At 41.1% G+C, this 21,488-nt stretch overlaps 1 protein-coding gene across 7 annotated transcripts in view; it reads right to left on the reverse strand.

The window, feature by feature from the left end:
- Positions 1-579: 579 nt before the first annotated feature.
- The window catches only part of phldb1a (pleckstrin homology-like domain, family B, member 1a), a 28,789-nt gene continuing 7,880 nt past the window's right edge, over positions 580-21,488 (reverse strand). For 3 of the 7 annotated variants that reach the window (XM_084942085.1, XM_084942086.1, XM_084942084.1), the window contains 19 exons: positions 19,297-20,357; positions 15,344-15,571; positions 15,132-15,263; positions 14,832-14,969; positions 14,166-14,294; positions 12,271-12,426; positions 12,075-12,185; positions 11,860-11,949; positions 11,149-11,271; positions 10,812-10,973; positions 10,497-10,637; positions 10,039-10,149; positions 9,883-9,961; positions 9,192-9,336; positions 8,805-8,895; positions 7,008-7,154; positions 5,652-5,871; positions 2,164-2,249; positions 580-1,550 (listed from right to left, as the gene is read on the reverse strand). In XM_084942085.1, coding sequence (XP_084798211.1) covers positions 1,410-1,550; positions 2,164-2,249; positions 5,652-5,871; positions 7,008-7,154; positions 8,805-8,895; positions 9,192-9,336; positions 9,883-9,961; positions 10,039-10,149; positions 10,497-10,637; positions 10,812-10,973; positions 11,149-11,271; positions 11,860-11,949; positions 12,075-12,185; positions 12,271-12,426; positions 14,166-14,294; positions 14,832-14,969; positions 15,132-15,263; positions 15,344-15,571; positions 19,297-20,357 — 3,491 coding nt within the window. In that variant the 3' untranslated portion in view covers positions 580-1,409. Of the gene's footprint in view, positions 1,551-2,163; positions 2,250-5,651; positions 5,872-7,007; positions 7,155-8,804; positions 8,896-9,191; positions 9,337-9,882; positions 9,962-10,038; positions 10,150-10,496; positions 10,638-10,811; positions 10,974-11,148; positions 11,272-11,611; positions 11,750-11,859; positions 11,950-12,074; positions 12,186-12,270; positions 12,427-14,165; positions 14,295-14,831; positions 14,970-15,131; positions 15,264-15,343; positions 15,572-19,296; positions 20,358-21,488 lie in introns of all 7 variants that reach the window. The other 4 variants (XM_084942090.1, XM_084942087.1, XM_084942088.1 and 1 more) reach the window with 4 other exon arrangements.

Consider the following 21,488-nt stretch of genomic DNA (forward strand, 5'->3'; position numbering starts at 1 on the left):
GTGTCACAGGTTAATAGTAATCTGCACTTGCACCTTTAGAAAATTTGAACACGAGAAGATCCGCTGTGTGGATGTGAGGAATTTTTACTCTTAAGCGCCCACTTTGTGGGAACTTCATGAACATGGTTTTACAGTACGTGATTTGAAATTTCTTAATATTGAATCATGCATGTAAAGTCGCATGTAATTTCCCTTCATGTTTTTTTTCCTTTTTTCATTTTCATGTCTCCCACCTAGTGCAAAGTGAGCGATATAATTAATTACGCTGCCCCCAAAAATACAAACACAAAAAATACGGCTTCAGTGTTTCTTTTGTACTTGATCAGAGTTAACGAGCCAATTTAACTCATTAAACCACCTGATTGTTCTCATGTAAATAGACCCGTTGTAACGTTTTAAAAATGAACACCTTTGTGAATGTAAGCAACAAATTGGGGCGTGCGGGTTTTATTTATAGAAAGCTGGTAATTAACTTGTGTGGGAGACACGCTAATTAAGGAAGAAGTGTTAACTGAAAGGATCCAGTTTAGGCAATTTGTCAGCAGCGTAGTGCTTTATGAGGCAAAAAGCAACAAAAGATACATCATATAGTTTTGTTTATTACACGTAGTTTTACAATCCTGTTATATAATTTATGATTCTTATTAAAATCATATTATTAGAATTTAACTTGACATAGGGTATTTATGTAAAATACAGACATACTGAAGCTGTGTTATTAGCCTAAATGAGAAGCTCCTGGAACAATACATAAAGTGGTATTAACACTCGTGTAACAAAAAAAAGAACAAATCTTGCACAGCATTACAAGTATTTGGCACCAAATAATATGCGTATCAATAATATATTTCAGAGTAGCTGCTTGTAAGTTGTTTTTACTGTATAGTTGTTGTTTTTTAATACTGAGAGGCTATTTTGTAATATGAGAAAAGTTAACAAAGGGAAAAAGTACAAATGTATCAAAAAGGTTAGAGTGATAAAACTGCATGCATAGATCGGCTTCAAAGGTGTAAACAGGTTGAGCTTATATAAAGTAAGAATAAAGTATCGTATTGTAAATATTAACAGTACATTTGGTACTCGAATGTGATTGATGTTGCTGAGAAGTCCCTCGTGAATCTACTGGCAGGCTACTCAAAGTGTTTCTTTTCTTCTACTCACACAGCTAGGTGAAAGATAAATACAACTCTCATAATCACTGAAATGCACCCTTGTCATGAGTGAGCCCTCATCTGCTCAAAGGCATCTGGCCCAAGGTTATTCATCCCTTTAAAAGTCCATCCGTTACACGCTGTCAAGCTGTTTGATTCCAGTCCCGGCTGCGGCAGGGAGCAGCTCAGGTTGGCTCGCAGGTGTCTGGGTGCTCGCTCGGTTTCCGACATCAACCAGATCGCTCACCCAGTGGTCCCTCAGCTCATGAACTGCGTGTAGCCCTCTGCACCCGTTACTATGACATCCATCCAGATCCTCATGGCCTCAGGGGACGGGGCCACCATATAGTAAAGCCGGTCGTGAGTTTTCACGCAGAAGGTCAAAGATGGAGTGGGGCTCTGTGAAATCAAAGAGGAGGGGGATTTTATCGAGCAAAAACTGAAAGCTGCACCTGTTGCTTTTTCCAGACGTTTTTCAGAACAACAAAAAATATAAAAGTGAGTTAAAACAGTTAAACCAAACTCTGGCTGTAGTCTGTTTCAAACAAAAAGTAAACTAAAAGAAAAATAACCTGAGCATGGTGAACTTTTTGTGGGAGAAGTTGAAATAATGACAGAATGACAAAAATATTCCAGTCTTATCTGAACCTTTAGATTGCCCTGAAAATTTCAAAAGGCAGATATTTGTCACAGTCTAATTCTGCGCACAAAAAAATCAAAGTTATACAGAAATGTTGCTTTATACTAAAGTTGCAGTCTCTTTTTTAAAGGCAGTATTGCTTGTTAAAATAATGTAACATAATGTAAAGTAATGTATCTAATTTAAAATCTGTACTTAAAAATGATGGCTGCGATTTTAAAAAACACGCCGTATAAAGCGTTGTTCTGGAGTTTAGCGCATCACACACAAATCCACCTTTCATGAATTTATACTTGATTATCATGCATGCAAAATAATATAGAGTAGTCAATGAAATTCTGAATTGTAAGTAATGGACAAAGGAGTGTTTACCTTAGTGGCGCTGCGTAGGTGATCGTAATAAACCTCTTCAATCGCCTGAAAGTAAATGAGCCCTTTCAGCTTGGTCTCATGCTTGTCTGAGAGAGAGAAAAGGAAAATAAATATATTAAAATACATTACATTACATCTTGTACTGATGCAAGACCTCTGCCAGCCCAAGCGCCTTACGGCAGAATCAGCCAAGGATACATCGGTGATAATATGAATGGACCAATTGCGTTTATTCTCACCTGAAGACGAGGACAGACATTCAGTGACAAAATACATTTCACATTTTAATATGTGGTCTATTTTTCATGTTTTAGCCATTCAATCCTAATATAGGAAAGACTAAATATAAATAAAATAAATAACTGGGGTGAGTGTGAGTCCCAGCAGAAACACGGATGACTGAAGGATCAGAGAGCATAAAAGCTAAATGATATAGCAACTCATTCGAGCTAAGACTGAGCTGTAAAAAAAAAAAAAACTACACTAGTGTGACTTTAAGACTGTCTTCACTCTAAAACTCAGAAATCAATCTGTTGGTAATTTATATTTAAGTTTAACATAGTTTCAGAATGGAGCCCGAAACTGAGAGTTTACATAAAACCATAATACACCATAAATACAAAAGTATGGGAAATTCACAGTGTAGATGTACATGTTGATTCCTTGAGTCCTTAGGTTTTATGTGCATGATTCTCCTTTTTGTTATTATGACGTTTTTGGTACATTTTTCCATCTTCCTTTTTAACAATCACTTGACTTAATAGAACCTAATTCAAAGGCTCAAAGTAGTTTATTAGTAAAAGCCAGATATTTTTTAAAGTGTGGGGTTTGTTTGTTGCATTGGATCACCTTACACAGAAATGATGCCCTTTTCTCTTATCTTAGTCCTATAACTTAAATCTAGAGAGAAATCAGGCAAAAATGAGGAAAAAGGTGTTTAATGTTTTTTTCCCAGCAACACATAATCCATGAATAGGTATGAGCAGCGCCGTATCAGAGTAAAAGTTAATTAAAAGTGGGAGTCTATTTCAAGCTATGCCTGAAGTCTTTACCATCCTATTAATTTGACTTGTTTTCTTCAGTTGTACTTTCTGGATTGTCTCTGTGTTTTCCTTTTTTTTTTCCCCCTCCTGGCGAGGTTAAGAATTTTTATAAATCTTAAAAGGAAAGTCTCTTTTGAATACTACATTTGATCCTTCTGTTCAACATTTCCCTTGAAGCAGGTCAGACCTTCTGTCCAGTCCTTTGGATTTGTGTTCTGTACCCACAGGATGGCTTTAAGCGTTTTAAAATCACTAAGTGAAACCTGCATATGAAGCTCATCAGACAAAGTCGGCACGTTGATGGTTTTTTTCTAGTTTGGGGCTAAACTATTCGCCGTTGAGTGTGAAGGAGTTCTTCAAATAAAATCTGCTAAAAGAGTTTCTGGATTCCAGTCTTGTTCAAATAAACAGTGGTCTATTTCATTCAGTCTCTTTCATGCAAACTGGAGTGCCCAACTGAGAACCAAACATCCACCAACAATTAAAAGCGGTCTTTTGAAATGCGTCCGGCACTTCTTCTTGCTTTTCCTTTTCCATAAAGTCAAATCTGCTTAGTAATGAGATAAATGTTTTTGAAATGTGAGTTTCGTTTTATTAGTCACGAACAAGCCAGGAGCTAGCCTCCTCCCCAAGAAAAACACATCCAGAGAAAGTATTGCATCTTATTTCATCACCGTCATCACCATCATCTTCGTCAGGAGTGAGGGGGTGAAAAGGCTAGGCAAGTGAGTGGGGAGAGCGAGAGGAGCAAAGAGAACGGGGGTAATGAAAACACACTCGGGTTCTATTTTGAACTTGACTGTAAAATAATGGCTCAAAAACGCTTGTGAATTATTCAGAAAACGAACTGTTCTCAATTCGAATTCAGAGGGCAGTCTGATAGACGCCAATTACAAACTGGCTTCAGTTTCAACGCACAGGAACGAGGCGAAGAACTCCACTTAGGAGCGGCTTTAATTAGCATTCGCTTGCAGGTGAATCAACACAGAAGTGTTTGGGACACTTTTACACTCATGTGTGCTTCTCAGAGGAGCCTCTGCACTGCTGTGGGGTGAATTGGATAAATCAGGTCAGGGTCTGGTGTACAGTAAGGAACCTTTCTACCAAATAAGGAACAGAGGGGTAGTTTGATCACTTAATGCTGAAAGTTTTTTCCGTGAACTTGACACAATGTGATCCTTCTGCAGAGACATAGAGTCATCCTGTTAGTCCTTCATGCTGTGAAGTTTTGTTGGTGATGAAAGCACTGAGTAGTGTTTAACAGAGCTCAGAGGGAGCAAGAAGAAAGGGTGGATGAAAGTTTTTCACTTTAGTTGCTCTTGAAGTGCCATGTGAAGATACTGAAGTGGACTTTGAAAGACAAAGTGTGATTTGATTGGACAGATCCTACAAGCAGGCTGTGTCTGCAATTTTAAAAGAAACTGAAAAACTGGAGTCAACAAAAATGTTTTTAAAAAAACAAAGTGATGAATAATGTTGCTGTGATACACTCAGGAGTGACGTTTTCAAACCTCTAAAACATCTTTTAAAACATCCTGCCAGTTGCAAAAAGAAGCTTATAAAACTCATGAATAAACATGTTAATTGTAACAGTGCATATCAGTGAGGACTGCCTCACGTGTCTCTGTTTCTGTTTTCCATCTTATATGGACAGCAAGACAACTGGAAGACAGTATGAGTGAACAAAAAATCTACCATTGCATGACCAGAAATCATCTTTAAGGGCAGGAATTTAATCAGAAAGTATAAAGCTTAAGAGGGTACGCAGTGACTGGACTGTATCATTGTATTATTATCATGCCAGTACAGCCATTATATATTTTTTAATGGTTTCATGAGTTTGATGCCATACTGAAAGCTGTGTTTTCTATCTCTGTCAGTCACTTTTTTATGTGATCTCTTTTTATTTCTGCTCTAACAAAGAGCTTGTAAGTTTTAAAATAGTCTATAACTATACCTCCCCTTTGTGCACTTTTTCAGTGTTTTCTTTTCTCTGAGCAATTTCTTATCTTTAAAAGTACCTTGAGGGCGCCTGCGTTCACTGCGTGTGTGAAACTGAACGAGCGCACTTGAAGAAAAGCTTCATTATAAATTGGATAGCTGAATTCACGTTTAATGGGGCACTAGATCACAGGACAGATGAGCTTCAAAAGTCCACTTTGCCAACTCTGAGCTGGAAATACCGGTGTACTTTAATGCTATAATATACTGCAACACAAAGAGATATTATTTTTCAAACATTTCTGTGATTTTTAAAATCATATCTAGAGAGTGATGATGGTTTCGTCTGACTCTTTATCTTGAATACATGTGCTCTGTTCGCAGACCTCTCTTGCAAAAGACTTAAATAACTGAGGCTCGGCTTTCTTGTGATGTTATTCAATAATTAAATAAAATAAAATGAACCATTGTTTGAGGGAAAACCTCTCCTCGTTCAGTCCTCACCCACGTAATAACAGAAGTTCCTCTTGAGACGGTCAAAAACGAACCAGCGTTTCTTCCAGGATTTGATTTTGCCGCCCATCTTCACCAAGTGGCCCTTGCACATTTTTTCAGTGAGGATGACAAAGGGGCAGGTGTCTATGTTGTGGCCGCATGACTCCACATGGGCACGCAGGTCAAACTCCTCCTTGCGGTTCGGCAGGTAGCGCGTCATTGGACGGGCCTGTAAAGAAAACCCGGACACTGCGTCAGTGCTGCTTTTTAAAATTCTGGAAATAATCAGCAGAATTGCTTTCTGTGACCCAAAACTTCATGAGATAACTGGAAGATTTTCTTTCAAAGCTGTGAGGAAACAAGATCCTGCTTTTTGAGTACACGTGCTTACTGGTAATTTGCTTACTAATCAATATTAAGAGTGAGGCTATACTACATTTTTGTTGTTCCTGAATTCAGATCAAACTAAATGTCATTGTGAATTAAACCTGCAGCTTATCTGATTTTTATAACCACAATCCTAAAACAATACAGTGTGATATTAAATACTGTTATCATTAAAGGTCTTTTGGAAGGGAACTTGTTTAATTCCAAGTGAAGATTTGTGTGTGGAAATTTGTGATATTGGGTTTTATAAATAAATCAAACTTAAATGTGTTCAGACACATAGTTGGCTCTTTGCACATCCAGAAGACTCAAGGCAACATTAGCATTCATTTGGCACCATGATCGTCCGCCTGGCAAATCCACTACTTACTTTTTTTTTAGCTGTCTACCAACTGCTAAAGAAATATCTGGCTGCTTAGCTGCTAAATCGCCCACTGGATGGATGCTACCATTGTCTGACAGTAACATTTTGCACTGAGGAAGTAGTGTACAGTCTGAAACAGCTGTTTCATGCATGCAAATTTGATGCTGATAGGCAGGCCGGGTGATAACTGTTTGTAGTTTGGCTTTTAATCGGTTTTTCTTTTAAAAAATAGTCATTACAGGAGCTAGATCAAAGCCTGCAGCTCACAACAGCCTGATCTTGATGTGTTTCTCATCGAGTCTGCTGTGACGGACGCTGATAAACACTGATAATCAGCCGGGATTAAAGCTTGAATTATGTGTATATCATTCTCACACCACCTCCAATAATAACTTTCCCTCTGTTCTTCCACTCTCTCTCTCTCTCCACCCTCCCCTCCATTGTTTCCCCTGTCTCTCCCTTCCTTGACAATCTTTGATCTTCATATATACCCAGCCTCTCTTTAGTGTCTCGTCTCTCATCCTTTCCCCCAAGTCTCCTAACCCCTCCTCTCCTCCCCTCTCCTCTCCTCTCTTTTCTTCCCGCCGCCCGTCTCCTCCTTCTGTTCCACTGACCTGGGAGAACTGCTTCTCTCTCATCTTCACCTCCTCCTCCACCAGCCTCTGCCTGTGGGCCGTCTCGTCCTGAAGCCTCCTCTCGGCCTCCTCTCGCCTCCTCCGCTCCTCCTCTAACATCTGCCGCCGAGCCTGCACCTCCCTCTCCTGGGAGCGTCGGGGCAGGAGAAAGAGACGCAGATGGAGAGAAGAGAAGAAAAAATAATGGGGAAAAGGGAGACGGGGAGAATATGTTAATGGTAGGCAAATATTGCAATACAAAGAAAATGACTGTCAGAAGATGCTCGTGAGAATTCAAGTCCCAATCCAGGGTTTTGTAAAATATATCCCTTAAGTCTGTGTATGGAAAAGTAAGCTTTGCTGATGTAAAATGATCCTTTGCAGCTTTCAGAAACTTACATATGGGTCTACTTTGTTTCCACATGAGGAAATAATACAAAGGTAAACACAATAATTACAACTTCATTTCACCACATCTGAAGTTCACCGATCACTTTGATCACTTTGATCACTTTGTACAGGCAGGTTTTTATCTGCTGAGCGAGAGCCACACGAGAGGTTTTGCAATAGCTCAAAGTTGGAATGTGTTGACTCTCAGTGGAACTGGAATATTTGGCGATTGCAGTCATTTATTTATTTTACAAAATCTGTGATCGGTGATATCATAAGAACTGTACTTTTTTTTTTAACTATTTTAATTTAGTGTAAGATGCGATTCTTTTTTTGATACAATGTGTCAGAGCTGACTGTGTAATTATTTTTCACCAACGTTGTTTTGATTATTCAGGATTATATTGTGATATTCAGAATTTTGATATGGCTTTAATGACTGATCGCAAAGGCTGCAGTTTACTATCCGCCTCCTCCAGCCTGCAGCTGGTAGGAAGTGACTCCAGAGAAAAATTTCTCCTGATATATTGTGTTTGTGTGTAATAGGCAAAAGGAACATGGCTTGTAGTGTAAACAGGACTAGAAAAACCTCCATATAAATGTAGTCATTTTATCCATACAGCACTGGACTGACTCCAGCTATAACCAGGAATTATTATGTTTCCCTGGCTGTAAAGTCATGTTTCAATAGTTGTCACAAACACTAATTACTGTTACTTTCATACTGCAGATAGATTACATGCTCATAGCTAAAAATAGCATAAATACACTTCACTTGTGCAGTGTTTATTATGCCAGAGAGGAGGTGATTGCTTCAGGTCTGTCAGCTGAAACAAGGGCTGTAAATACTGATACTGTTGTCATTAATTTCATCAGCTGCCAATTATTTTCATATCAATTAATCATTTTGTTTACGCAGTAATTGAACATAATAACATTTTTTTTAAACTGATGTAATTTCCAGCAGCTAAGAAGACAGACACAGACACTGATTTTTTTGTTTTTGTTTTTGAGCAACAGTGTAAGCAAGATTATTGGAGCTATAAAGACAACTAAACTAAAAGAACTGGGTGTATGGGAAACTAACAATCTTGTGTAATAAAAAAAAAATGAACTAGACCGTTAGACAGTAAAAACAGTACAACTGAATTGAAAAAAAATTATCTGGAAACAAAAAATACATAAACAATATAAAAATGTAAAAACTATAATAACTCCCGCATATGTGATTTAAGGATTTTTAGTTTTAAAAAATGGCAAAAACAGCTGATTATTTAAACCAATATTACCTACGATTAATGGATGTGACTGTTTGTTCCAGCTTTTGAAATAAAGAGGATTCCGATGTTCAGCCATGTTAAAAATGGAGCCTTTTTTTTATGTCAGAACTAAAAGTTGGGAACTCACTCTGTTCTCAATCAGTCTGGCTTTCTCCTGCTGCGCTTCCTTCAGCATCTTTTCCATCTCTTCTATCCTCTGGGCCTCTAAGCCACAGGCGCTACAAGACACAGAATAAAGGAGCATTTGATGACAAAAAGCAAAAAGCAAACAGACATGCGTGGAAACAAACACTGGAAACAGCAGGAGAGCGAGACACAGTCATTAACATCAGTAAACTTCACAAAATAACTGGAAACTAGAGCTGGCTGGTATAGCAACAGTCAGTGTACCTAGGAGACACGTGAGCAGGCGTGTAAGAAAACATGTTGTCACGGGAACAAAGCAGCAGTGACCCTTCTCCTGAGAGACAGGGCAGACTTGAGTGTTCCCATGGAAACAGAGCCAGCCTCTCACCTTTCTGGGGTACAGGCGGAGTTGCCGGTGGAGACGCTGGTCTCCATGCTGTCAGAGCTTTCCAGACTCAGGGTGTCATACGCCTGGTTGCCACTGGGTGGCAGCTGGTGATGCAAGATGGCATGATGGACTGTGGGAGATGTATCTGTGCAGGCAGAGAGGACACAGAGTAAAGTGTGACAGACTTACACCACCCTCTACTGCTGGTGACAGGTCATTGCTACTTTTAGATGAAAATCGCATCCAGACAGCAAGGACACAGAAAAACACAGCCCCACCATAAACTGTAGTCAAAGATGGACATAGCAACTGTGACATCACCTACTGGTTTGTGAAGAGCTGTTCTGAAGCAATTTAAACGTTATGGCCTTCATCAGTTTTCTCTAATTGTTTGTTTTATTTAGAGAAAAATTAAAATACCTGTATGAGAAGGTGTAATTCTAGGTTATCAGTTAGCACATTAAGGCGCGTACAAACAATTTATGGGCGCCCGCAAAACAGTAAGGGAGTTTTTACACCTTCATGGTTAATTGCTTTGCAACCTTTGGATGTACCTTGCTGCATCCCGGAATACAGTAAACGTGGCTACGGGACGTTTTGTAGCTCAGAATTGCAGTGCACACCTTGTAGTCTTTATCATGACAGTGGACACACAAGCTGAGACTATGCATGGACTGATGGACTCTGTTACCTCTGCTCGGCAAAGTCAACTGCCTCCTGGAGTCCATCTCCAGTGGGTTTGACATCTCTCTCAGCGCTAAGTGCAACCCCTAAGAAACACATAAAAAGGATCAGGTGGAGTAGACTTTACAGTTTACTGATTACAGTTCAGCTGTGTGAAACTGACCTTTGTGGAAGCATTTTTCTCCTGTGTAGCACCACTGGAGTGTGGCAACAACGTGGTGCTTCTGTTTGATGAAACCTGTCCAACTTCACCTTCTGATTTGGACTTTGACAGCTGAGAAAGGAAAAACCGCTTACTCAATAAGTTCATAAATGTAGAATGCTTTGATTTCAGTTTAGCATTTTGTGACCTGCAGTTGAACAAGATGTTGATTTTCATGGTGTACTTTGTGTTTTGTGTTGTGACTCATTAAATTAAGTATATAAATGTTTTGTTCTGTCCCATCCTAATTTAGCTCATATGTTGTCTGAAAGCATTGATTGTTACCTTAACCCTTTTCCCCACTAGAGGGCTTTCTAGTCTTAAATATATGAACAGTGGCGTAACTAATGACATCTATATTGCTTTAGTGCCCTTTAGCAAGATTCTAAAAGGTGCCCGGAGAGCTTAAGTGAATTTACCTGCCCGTGTCTGCGTGTGGCAAAAGACTTTGCAGGCAGTGGTGGAGGGCATGGCTGAGGCTCTCCAGCTGCCATGATTTCCTGGTACCAGCGCTCAAGATTAAGAGGAGGCAATGCATTCCTGCTCAGCTCAGGTTGGCTCTGCGGTGATGTAAAGCGTTCAGGCAAAGGAAAAAGGGAGCAGCAGAGCAACAGCATCATTAACAGAAGCATCAGGCAGGTAGAAAAGACTACCGGCTAGTCCTTGTGATAATATCAAGCTAGGACAGAAACGAAGATCACAGCAATTCGGTGGATGGCTGCAAATGAACAAACCTGTGCAGAGAGAAAGGAGGAAGGACCACGTGCAGTTGTGTGGCATGAGAAGGTGGATTCAGAGGAGGCGAGTTGGAATGCTGGCATAGAGGAGGAGGAAGAGGAGGGATCGACTCGCTGCATCCCAAAGATCTGACTTAACTGACTGACTGTGATGTACTCCTTTACACAGACATAGAAGCATGACATAGACACAAAACAAATCGGAACATGAGCAGAGAGCAGAAGGTGAGGAAAGACATCTGGAGGTAATGTTAGTATACTTTGCTTGGTTTTAGTACTATGACATATCAGAGAAACATATCAGAGTGTTGCAAAGAGCAGAAAAGAGATCTACCTCAGTTGGCAAAGCTGGAGTTACAGTGAGGGAGAGGCAGTGGAGAGCAGCAGGAGAGGAAGAGTGAGGCTGCAGAGAAGCATTTCCATACATCCTATAGACATCAGACATCCTGAGGTACTCCTGCATCGACAGCCACAGCAGAAGAAGGCTGAAGGAGCGGCACTCGCTTAATTCAAAAGACTCACAAAGCAAACCCGACGATGTTTCAACACACTCCACTACCCCACTGTCTGTGAAATGAATGTCTAACATTCATACAGTTTAACCACCAAAGCTCATCTTGCAAGCCTCAAACAATCACAGGGCAGATGTAGAGAAAGGCAGAAAGTTGACCTACTGACAAACACACTGCAAGCTCGCTGCTGTTTGTCAGTAAACGCTACCACACACCGTCATGCCCATTTTTTTTTAATTGCAGAAACACAAGAGTTAGGATCTGTTAGGCTCTCTCGAGATTTACCTCTTGTAGCCTGACAGGATATAGCTCGGGGGAGGGGATGTGAGAGGATGAGGAGGAGAAGGAGGCAGAGGAGGGACAGGGACTATGAGGAGAACCATCCACATAAATAAGGTCGGGCTCGCTGATGTGAAGCAATTCCTGTTTAAAAAGTTGACCTGAGTAAAAAAAAGTTCCACTTTGCAGTAATTTTCCTCCAGCTCAGACACCACTGGTGGTTGTGACGTGATGCTTCGCATGTACCTGCTCACCTCTTTCATGCTGCCACCGGGCTTTGGAAAGTTTCTCCCTCCTGTCAGCGTGTGGTACTTCTTCTCCAGGGCGCACAGCATGTCTTGTTCCTGAAAGCCAGAACCAACATGGATATTCAGGTGTTGCGTAGCAAGTTATAATTGCATGTTTGAATCACCATATGATGTGTACGCAATGCACTTTAGAGTAGGTTATTGAACAGTGAGAGGCTAACCTTTTGTAACAGATGCAAAGTCACTGTCCTGTCCTTTGCCAGCCTTTCACAGTCTTGAGTTGCCTGTAACCCCAGCTGCTTTACCTGAGCTTCCAGAGCAGCCATCTTTTCCTGCAAATCAACACAACCAGTTTCTTCTTCTGGAGGTCAGCTTCTACACAAAAAACTGTGCATGTTTTCTGCCATGTATCCCCACCTTCCTCTTGGCCACGCTGCAGTGATACTCGGCTCGCTCTTGGAGCAGTTGTGAGCTTTGAGCTTCCTTCTTCTCCTCTAGACGGCTCTCCTCTTCCAGCTGGCAGAACTCCAGCTCCTCAAACTGCTTGGTCCCAGACTCCAGAGCTTCAGCTTTCTGTGCACAAACAGAGAACTTATTGAAATCTGTGAAATGTAGCTATTAAAGGGTGAGGCTGGTCATATCCTATGTAGTTTTTTTGTTAATAAAATGACAATGAAAAGACCAAAATAAATAACTATGTATTCACAACTTGGCACATGTTACTCCCTTGAGTGACGCATTTCTTTTTATTTTCAACATGTTTGTTTATTTGCCAATGCATTATCTGGCAGCAATCCAATGCATGTAAAAGATGAATGTAGCTTCTGGTCTAAACCTGCAATATTTCCAAAAACCAGCAGGAGGTGACTTCTCTAACTGCAAAAACAAACAAACTTCATGTAAAGTATATCTATCGGAAACTACCCTTCTGCTCACATGATCCATAACCTCAGTAAACACTTCACTTAAGTATTTATGGTCTCAATCACTAGGTAAATACAAAATTTAACAACACAGCCCCAATTAGATTCAGAAAGGACAATGTATGCTTTAGGTGAGCTACTTTGTGGTAAACAATTCGCTAATGTATCAGCATGCAGTGTGTTTTTGTTTCACAGCGAGCTACCTCCTTTACGCCTGCTTTCAAAAATCTAAGATAGGACCACCTAAAACTCCTAAGCAGAGGCTTCAGAAACAGGAATTTATAAAGGAATCAGTGTTACCTGTAGATTAGGTGCATCTGCTAAATACAGCTTAAAGAATAAAATGTAGCTGCCGCAAATCAATCAGCAGCTGAAAATATTCACTGACCACCACTTGCTAAAAAAAACATAGCACAGAAACTGTCTTTGCCCCTTTAACCTTTTCTATTTGCTTATTTAATACTGTACTTAATAAGGCCTACTTTTGTGTAAGTAATGGTTCTTTCTGTTGATGTTCCTGGAAAGTCATTTTCTGGCTGACCATACAGGAGAAAACATGTAGCATAGTTTTTATGGACTATTAAACCACATTCTTCAAAAACCTGACTGTATTTTAAATCCTGGTGATACTTCCACACATAACTTTGCACATACCCACACACAATGCCATATTGGTTTGCTAAATTAAGGCTAAAGTTAGCAATGTTAGCACTAGCAGCCTTCTTTTCTTGCAGGATAGCAACTATTAATTGTTGCTGTCCAATAGAAGGGGCTGCTGGCTCACTAAAGGTTGCCTGGGCTACTGAGGGCTCCCAGCATAACGTCTCAGATGTAAGTGAACAGTTTAAACAACTTACAACTCGTTAGCTGACTAGCATGTGTAGCAAAGTTGGGGAGTTTTGTTTGAGTATAACAACCTGCTTTTTTTTTAGTCTTTTCATTGAATTCATTGACAAAAGTGGCACAGGCAAGGCGACACACTGGAGTTGAAATTAAACTGGGTTTGAGTGAAAATGACTCAAGGTTTTCGAACTCATTTTCTACTAGAAGGCAAGCACATTTTAGAGCAAAGCTGTTAATAATATTAATATTTATTACTAATTGAGACTGACATTGTCAAGCATCCAGAATGAGGGAATGGCAGCGAATAAGCAGCAGACTAAAACCTGCTGAATGAGATTCCTTTTGTGCACTGACGATTACAGGTAACATCAACATGATAAACCTGGTTTATTTAATGAAGCACAAGAGAAAACGAGGAAATGCACAGACTTATGAGTAGTTCTGAGTGCTTCAAGACAGAGTCAGTGTCGCTTCTGTGCAGTATTGCAGTATTCTGTATATTATAACTCACTGTTGCCAGCCTGTGGGCTGCGTGAGAACACTGACCCTGCTGAGCTGCTCCTGTAACTGTTCCCTTAGAGACAAGGGGCACTTATCAAACTGCCTCTTCAGCTCATTGTACTCATTCCTCTGCTTTTCCAGGGCCTTCCGCTCAGCCGACACATTAGCCCTCCCCTAAAAACACACAGAAATACACACACACACACACACACACATACGTGCGCACAGTTATGCCCGCATTCAGACACGTACAACACCAAGGAGAAAAATAAAATCACGGGTAACTCAAATTCATGCAGTTAGGCTTGGAGGCTAACTGGTAATCAAGGCAAGTTAGAGAAGATTTAGAGGAACCAGAGGTTAGGCCAAGCAGAGGTGTTATGCATTTAAGATGTTTAGAGCATTTGGTAAAATGTAATTATTAAATATAATTAAAAGAGCTTCTGCATATCTCATAAGCACTTTTGATCACATCAACACTTTACTCTGTGTTTTTTAAACAGATGTGTGCATGTGTCTCTTGTGTTTTCGACATAAGCATTGCAAGTCAGCTGACAAGATTGTCTATATGTAGATTTTAGTGTATCTAGAATATTTGCATATTCATGATGAATGAGTGAGATTCACGTGTTCAGACGCGGAGGTTCAAGAACATGTTATTCACGTGCAGTTTGTACATGTAAAATCAACGCCTACTGGATTTACGCCCACCTTGTCCTTCTCTTTCTGGGTGGCCTTGTCCAGCTGGTTGAGTTTGAGCTGTAGCTGAGAGATTATTTCATTTTCAGCCTCCACTTGCACCTGCTCTGCCCGCCACTCTGCCTGCAGCAGGGCTTGCTCCATCTCCACCTACAGACAAATATGGAGTCAGAGTCTGCAAGTTAAACAAATACTATAAAGAGCTTCTGCTCCTCTTGCTGCATTGGTGAGTTGATCTAAGAGCACGCAAGCTAAAAGGTGAAATATTTCATTAATGGTTATAAACGTCAGTGTACATGTGTGCCTGCTGACCTCATGTTTGGTCTCTTGCAGCTGCTGCTCCAGCTCACTGACTCTGTGTTTCAAATCATCAACCCTGGCCAGGATCCTGTTCCTCTCCTCCTCCAGGTAAATCTCCTCCTGTCCGGCTAACAGCTCTTCACACTGAGTGCAGATTTACATATTAATAAAAATAACACAATTCAAATCAGCCACATCATTTAACACTAGGATGTGTATTTTACCTCTTGGTGCGTGCTCTCTGTGCTGCTAGACTCCTCTCTCTGGATTTCCTCGTCGTTCTCTCTCACCCTCTGGTTTCGGCCGTCTCCCGGGAGAGCCATCCCACCTCCCGAGTCTGAACAAAGTCCTCTACCAGCACCCAGCAGACCACTCTTCACCAGCTCCACAGAGCCGTCCTCATGATTATACTCTGCGCACAAATTCAGGATGGTCTCCAGTCTCTGTCGCTCCTTTAGAAGAGATGCAAAATGTAAGCACGGCTGATATTAGAGATCACTGTATAGATTCGTGTCCTTGAGTGACATTGTCCCATTTAGGCAGCTGTCCCTCTGCCGCTGGCATGGGACAACAGTAACCCGATAGCAGCGGGGCTGAAGCTGATGCAGACTGTCTCTCGGGAGGGGGCTTCTTGGTAAAACCTGTCTGAGCTGCTTGAGTTGTTTATGAAAACACAGTCTGCAGTAACTAAGAAATCCCAAAAATGCAAGATCTGTGTGTGCTGGATAAATGTATTGCGGTAGATGTTGCACTTTTTTACAAACTTATTTTATTTTGCCTACTGCATCATCTCACATGGTTTGAACTTGTGGCCCAGTGTTGTCTCTCATTACAGCAGACAATAGCATGTTTGCTTTAATACTAAAATGATGTGGAATATGTAATCATCATTCCAGCGAGGAGTCTGGCAATACGAGGTACAATTGTATCCAATGTGCTTCTTCCTGTACTCTGCTTTTGTCTGCTACATAAAAAAATCAGCCAGTTAAAACCACCAGCTCTGTTGTTGCAAGATTTACTCCTCAGACTGTCTGAGGGAAAAAAGCAGTACTATGAAAACTATGAAATGACATTTTAGATTAGGAAAAGGGGCTAAATATATAGATATAAAGTCAACGTAAACCATAAAATGGTTTAATAGATTGTAACGCTAATTATTTAAAGCTATATGTTATTACATTTTTAATACAAGTGAGCATAGTAAAGCAGGTTTTAAGTTGAATATTCAACATTAATTCTTACTTAGTTTCACCCTTATTTGCATCAGTAGGCGCAATACAAGTTATTTTAATACCTCTGAGATGTTGTCTCATGGAGCACAGTTATTCTGAAAAATATGTATTTACATAAATATCTTAGATTTTCAGATCTCCAGATGCTGGAGAATCTAGATTTTTTATTAACTTCTTCTTTGGACACAAGCGACCAGTTTCTCCACTTCACCACGGTGTCTGCTTCACCTAAAGGTAAATGCGTTTCATTATAAAGAAAAAATGGGGAGTGCGGCAGTGTGCACTGCCCACATTTCATAAACCCGAAGAAAATTTAGCATATGCACTTTATAACAACATTTCCACACACATATTAGTAAATGAGGGCCACTGTCAGAAGCCATGCTTGTTGGTTGTTTTTTATAATTGTAATATTTTATAATATTTTATCCAATAATTGTCCATGAGGTAATTTTTGCAATGATCTCCACTCCTGGGAGGATTGGCAAGTGTCTTGAATGTTTTTACGCTAGTGAATAATCCTCACTGTAGAACGATGGATTTCATATTGAACGAGTGTGTACTTTTCTGTTCCACGTGACTGTATGAGTTGTTACTATAACCAACGAAGCAAATGCATGAATTTCATGTCTTATAAAGGAAACTTTCTCAATTAACTCCAGCTCTCTCTCAAAAATACCCTGTGGCCACTTCTCAGTGGAAGTGGTGCTAAAATTAAATTCTCTATTGCATTACTTCCTCTCTGACAATGCCCTTTGCTTTTCCTGAGAGATAACCTGCAGAATGGGGTTTTAAAGTGCAGGCAATATTATAACTATAGGTGGGTTCTGCATCTGTGCCAACTGTGCCAAGAGTGTGGCTTGCCAAATATAGGAATGTATTTTACTGAGAGGATATCCTCCTTTTGTCTGTCCCAGCAGGTCTGCAATTTGTGTGTTTGAGGGTTTAATACAAGATTATGATACTAAAAAACAAGAACGTATTATAGGCCCTGAAAATGTTTCTCTACATGCCAGTGGGGTTTGTTAGTGCCATTCTACTAAAGAACCAAGACTGTGTGGTAAAAACGAGAGGGCAGGAGAGAATCACTGCTCTAGCTGACACTGGGAGAGAGCTGGATTATCACAGGGCTGACACACAAAGACAGACAACCATTCTTGCTTAAACAAGTCATAAATTTACCTAACAGACAATAAACCAGGGCACGTGGACAAAACCCATGCAGTTACAGATACTGGGGGAAATGAGAGAAAAATAACAGGCAGGTCTGAGCCCAGGACTGGCTTTGAAGCGAGATTGCTAAACACCACATGGCAACCCAGACCAAAGCCCCCAAAAAAATTAAAAGAAAAAGAAAAAAAAACAGCCTACTAGAAACTGCTAAAGCTCATAGTTTAACTTTTCATTCTTAGTAGGACCCAGGTTTACACTTAAGGCACTTTTCCAGCCTTTCTGCCAAATTAAGCCAAAAAAATCTTTTTAACCTCTGATCAGAGTCCGGCTCACTTCTTATCCCACACTGGCCTTCATGCAAATAAACTAATGAGCCAAACCTCTACATAATTATTATCTGACTTTACAATAATTAGTTAATATTACAGTTGCCTATTAAAATGGTCACAAAGTGGTTGGTCGAGTCAGAACATATGATTTCTATATGTGTACTATTACTCAGTAAAGTTTCATAAAGCTTCTGCATAGGAAGGTGTTTGACAAAACAGCAAATGATACTGCTTTTAGCTTGTGAAAAACTAAAGTCAAATACTGGAATTAAATTCAAATATATATATACATAGATATAGATTTTCCACTTATGTAAAGTCCTCTCATTTCTGTCTTTTCACCTGCTTTCTCTGCCCTTTTCTTACTCTTTCTTCATGGCTGTCAAGCCCGGCATTGCCATATTACACTTGCACTTAAGAAAAATAACAGAAATGAACAAGAGGAGCCTAAAGAGAGTATATAGTGCTCATTTTGGAAAAGCAAATATATTTGACACAATAGTGAATTCAGATCCCGATTTTGATCCCAAGAGCTGCCAGACAAGACAGGCTTATAAAGAAATAAATTCAAATATAGATCACAAGGGGGAAAAAAACTAATCAGCACATGCTTAGTTCAAGAAATATCTGTTCTTTAACTCCTTGGGTAGTAGGCAACGTTGTCTACACATGACACTGCAGGTGACTCAACACAATTCTAGAGTCGCTCAAGTAGTAACTATTTTATTTGTTACCAGAAACCCTTTGGGTCCTTAAATAGAGTGCGGACATGAAGGCCAGGCAGCGACCAGCCGCTGAGGTGGGCGCTTCAGCTGTCACTAAGCCGGCAGGATGAGGTGGGGCTGATGTATGGGGGTTGGGTAGGGGGAGGTGTGTGTGAGGAGTAGACTGAAGATGGATTACAAGTATACGATCTGTGATCGAGTGTGGGTACAAATAGGAAAGAGCCTTGAGTCGAGCGCAGATAGCTTTGAAAGTAAATGCAGCTCATTCTCTTGGTAAATAACCAGCCCGACCCTCCACTCTGGACCCCAACACTTCTGGAAGAATGTTCACTCCGTGTCACTCGGGCCACATGGGCTGACCATTCCAGTAATGCTCAGAGGAGATGAGCTGTTGGAAGTATGCAACAGGATTTAGAGAAGACATGAAAGCAGACATGGAGTCTGCTATGCCAGCAGTGCCTCTTCTACTTAACTGTGTTTATGCCCTTTATAGTCATACACTTTGTTATCCCTGTAGTCTTAGTCTTCATTCATAGTCCTGTGTTGTTTTTATTGCTGTGTATGAAGCTAAAGATCTCTGTTCATAGTGTGGAAAATAAACCAAATACGTTTATTTCCTTTCTACAATCAAACAAGATTCAAACACCGCTAAAAAGAGATTGAACACTGCACTTATACTTGTTTCCACAACTGCAAACCAGTATTGATGTTCACTTACCAGTTTCTCCATTTCCTGCTCACGCAGCCTCTCCTCTCTCTGCCAGCGATGGTATTCAAGCAGCTCATCCTCATTGTCGCTGATCTCAGAGATGCTGTTTTTACGTTCCCGAGTGTATGGTTTTGGAAGATTTGGGTCCTTGCCGGATGATCCCTTGGCAGTCAGACAAGAAGTCTTTCTTACGCTATGAGGGCTAGCGATAGGAGACAAGCCAGATGCAGAGCCTAAGCTTGAGACCATGGCATTTCCTGGCGCAGGCCTTGACTGCCTGCTTCCCTGCTCCTTCTCCAGCCCAGGGAGTGGTGATGGACTCTGGGCATACAGTGCCCGCATGACTTCTGCTTTTGAAGGAGTCGTGAGTTTGCGGTTGCCCTGGGGGCTCTCTAGGATGGGGTTAGCAGTGAAGCCCTGTGAGGGAAGGGGCAGAGCCGAACCCTGCGATCCTGAGGTCCCTCTGCCGGGCACCCTCAGGGCGGTGGACCCAGACGAGTCTGGAGTAATGACCCTTTGAGATATGTCTACATGGGAAAGAGACTGAACCTGCTCTCGCAAGGGGCTCTGGGATCTCTTCTGTAGGGTGGAACCCCTTAATTGAGGGCTTGACGGAGTCTTTGGGTAAAACTTGATGGATGATGGTTTGTGGCTTTGGCTTAAGTTTTCTGCGCTCTGTCCTGACCCCCTGATATGTTGTGTGGGGCATGATGTTGCCTCTGCCCTTGCATTCCTCAGAGGCTTAGGACTCTCCTGGGCCTTTTGACTTCCACTGGTACCACTTGCAGCCACAGAGAGTGAGGGCCGTGGATGCGGGACAGGGGTGTGATTGGTATGAGGTAACCGGGCAGGTGTTTTGCTGTCAAGGTTATGGCCCAGGAAGCTGCTGCTGTTCTCATAAATAGAGACATCTATTTTGGAGTTGCTAGTTCCATTGAGCATGTCTGGGGGAACGGGATGTTTACCAATCCCTGGTGATGATGAAGTCTTGAGCACCAAAGAGTCCTGCAAGGTTTTTGCCATACTGTTAATTTTGGAGTCATGGTTCCCATTCAGAGCCTTATGGGGGTCTGCAGGAGGAAGACAGAAACACTTGTGCATGAGCATTCCTGCTGAATAAAGAGAGAAGACAGTTGAGCAAACACATAAACACTCAGTGTGACATCTTTGTCCTTTTGACCTCCACCATGCCTCAGGACGGCTGCAGGACACAGAGGGTCAGTCCACACAAGGAAAAACACACCCCGCCTGCGCATGTTGTTGCACACGCACATTCATACATAGTGGCTTAATAGTGATAAATGTCTTGGAGCCCATAGGTTCCTGTATGAACCAGTGGTCGGGATGCTCCTTAGCTGTGCTGCAATCCTAAAGGGATCCAAAGCAGCTAAATATACAGCCATGTACCTCATTCAGAGCAGATGAAATCAGGGTTTGGTCAGGAAAGAGTGAACACAGTGGGCAGGGTGTGGCGGCTCTTACTGTTCAGGAACTGACAGCCAGAGCAGTAAGGTCAGAGGAGAATAGATTCTAAATATCACCTAGCGCACAGGGCAGCAGTTACAGTAGGCGGTGGGCCAGAGTAGTATAACATAACACAAATGTAAGTGTAAAAGCTGACATATTAGAAGCAAGAAAAGATTACAGCAATCTTTTTGTGCAACGAGGTCACACACTGAGCGAGAATCACAGATTTAAGTGGAGTAGATCACAATGTAGGCCACAGATAATTAGCTCTGAACAAGCTATTTCTGCATCCTGTCAAAGATAATAATATTTCAGTCAAACTTCAAGACTAGCAGGGCTGAAAATGTCTGACTTTTTCCCTTTTGCAACAAGTATCTCAGTCAGATTTTGTTTACTGCTTAAAATCTCACTAACAAGGATCTAAGCGTTGATCTGTGGGTATTTTAAAAAGGCAACCACCTAAAGTTTGATGTCTGAATGTCATTCTACCCAGACATCCGGCCTCTTAATCACTTTAAACTAAACAGTGTCAAATTGTAAGGCACCTATTCAACATTAACAGGAACTGATTGACTTTTACAGCAGGAAATTATGACTCCAAAGTGGTTTGTGTGCCCAAAGCATTTGCTCTGCCCAGAATAGCTGCTGAGCAAACTGTGCAACCCTCGTACACACAGTTGTTGCAACAAGATTATATTAGGAACACAGGAAATGTTGGAATGGTGTTTGCATTT

The sequence above is a fragment of the Perissodus microlepis genome, chromosome 10 (genome assembly GCF_051167445.1).
Source record: "Perissodus microlepis isolate ML-2025 ecotype Zambia chromosome 10, ASM5116744v1, whole genome shotgun sequence".
Lineage (NCBI taxonomy): Eukaryota > Metazoa > Chordata > Actinopteri > Cichliformes > Cichlidae > Perissodus > Perissodus microlepis.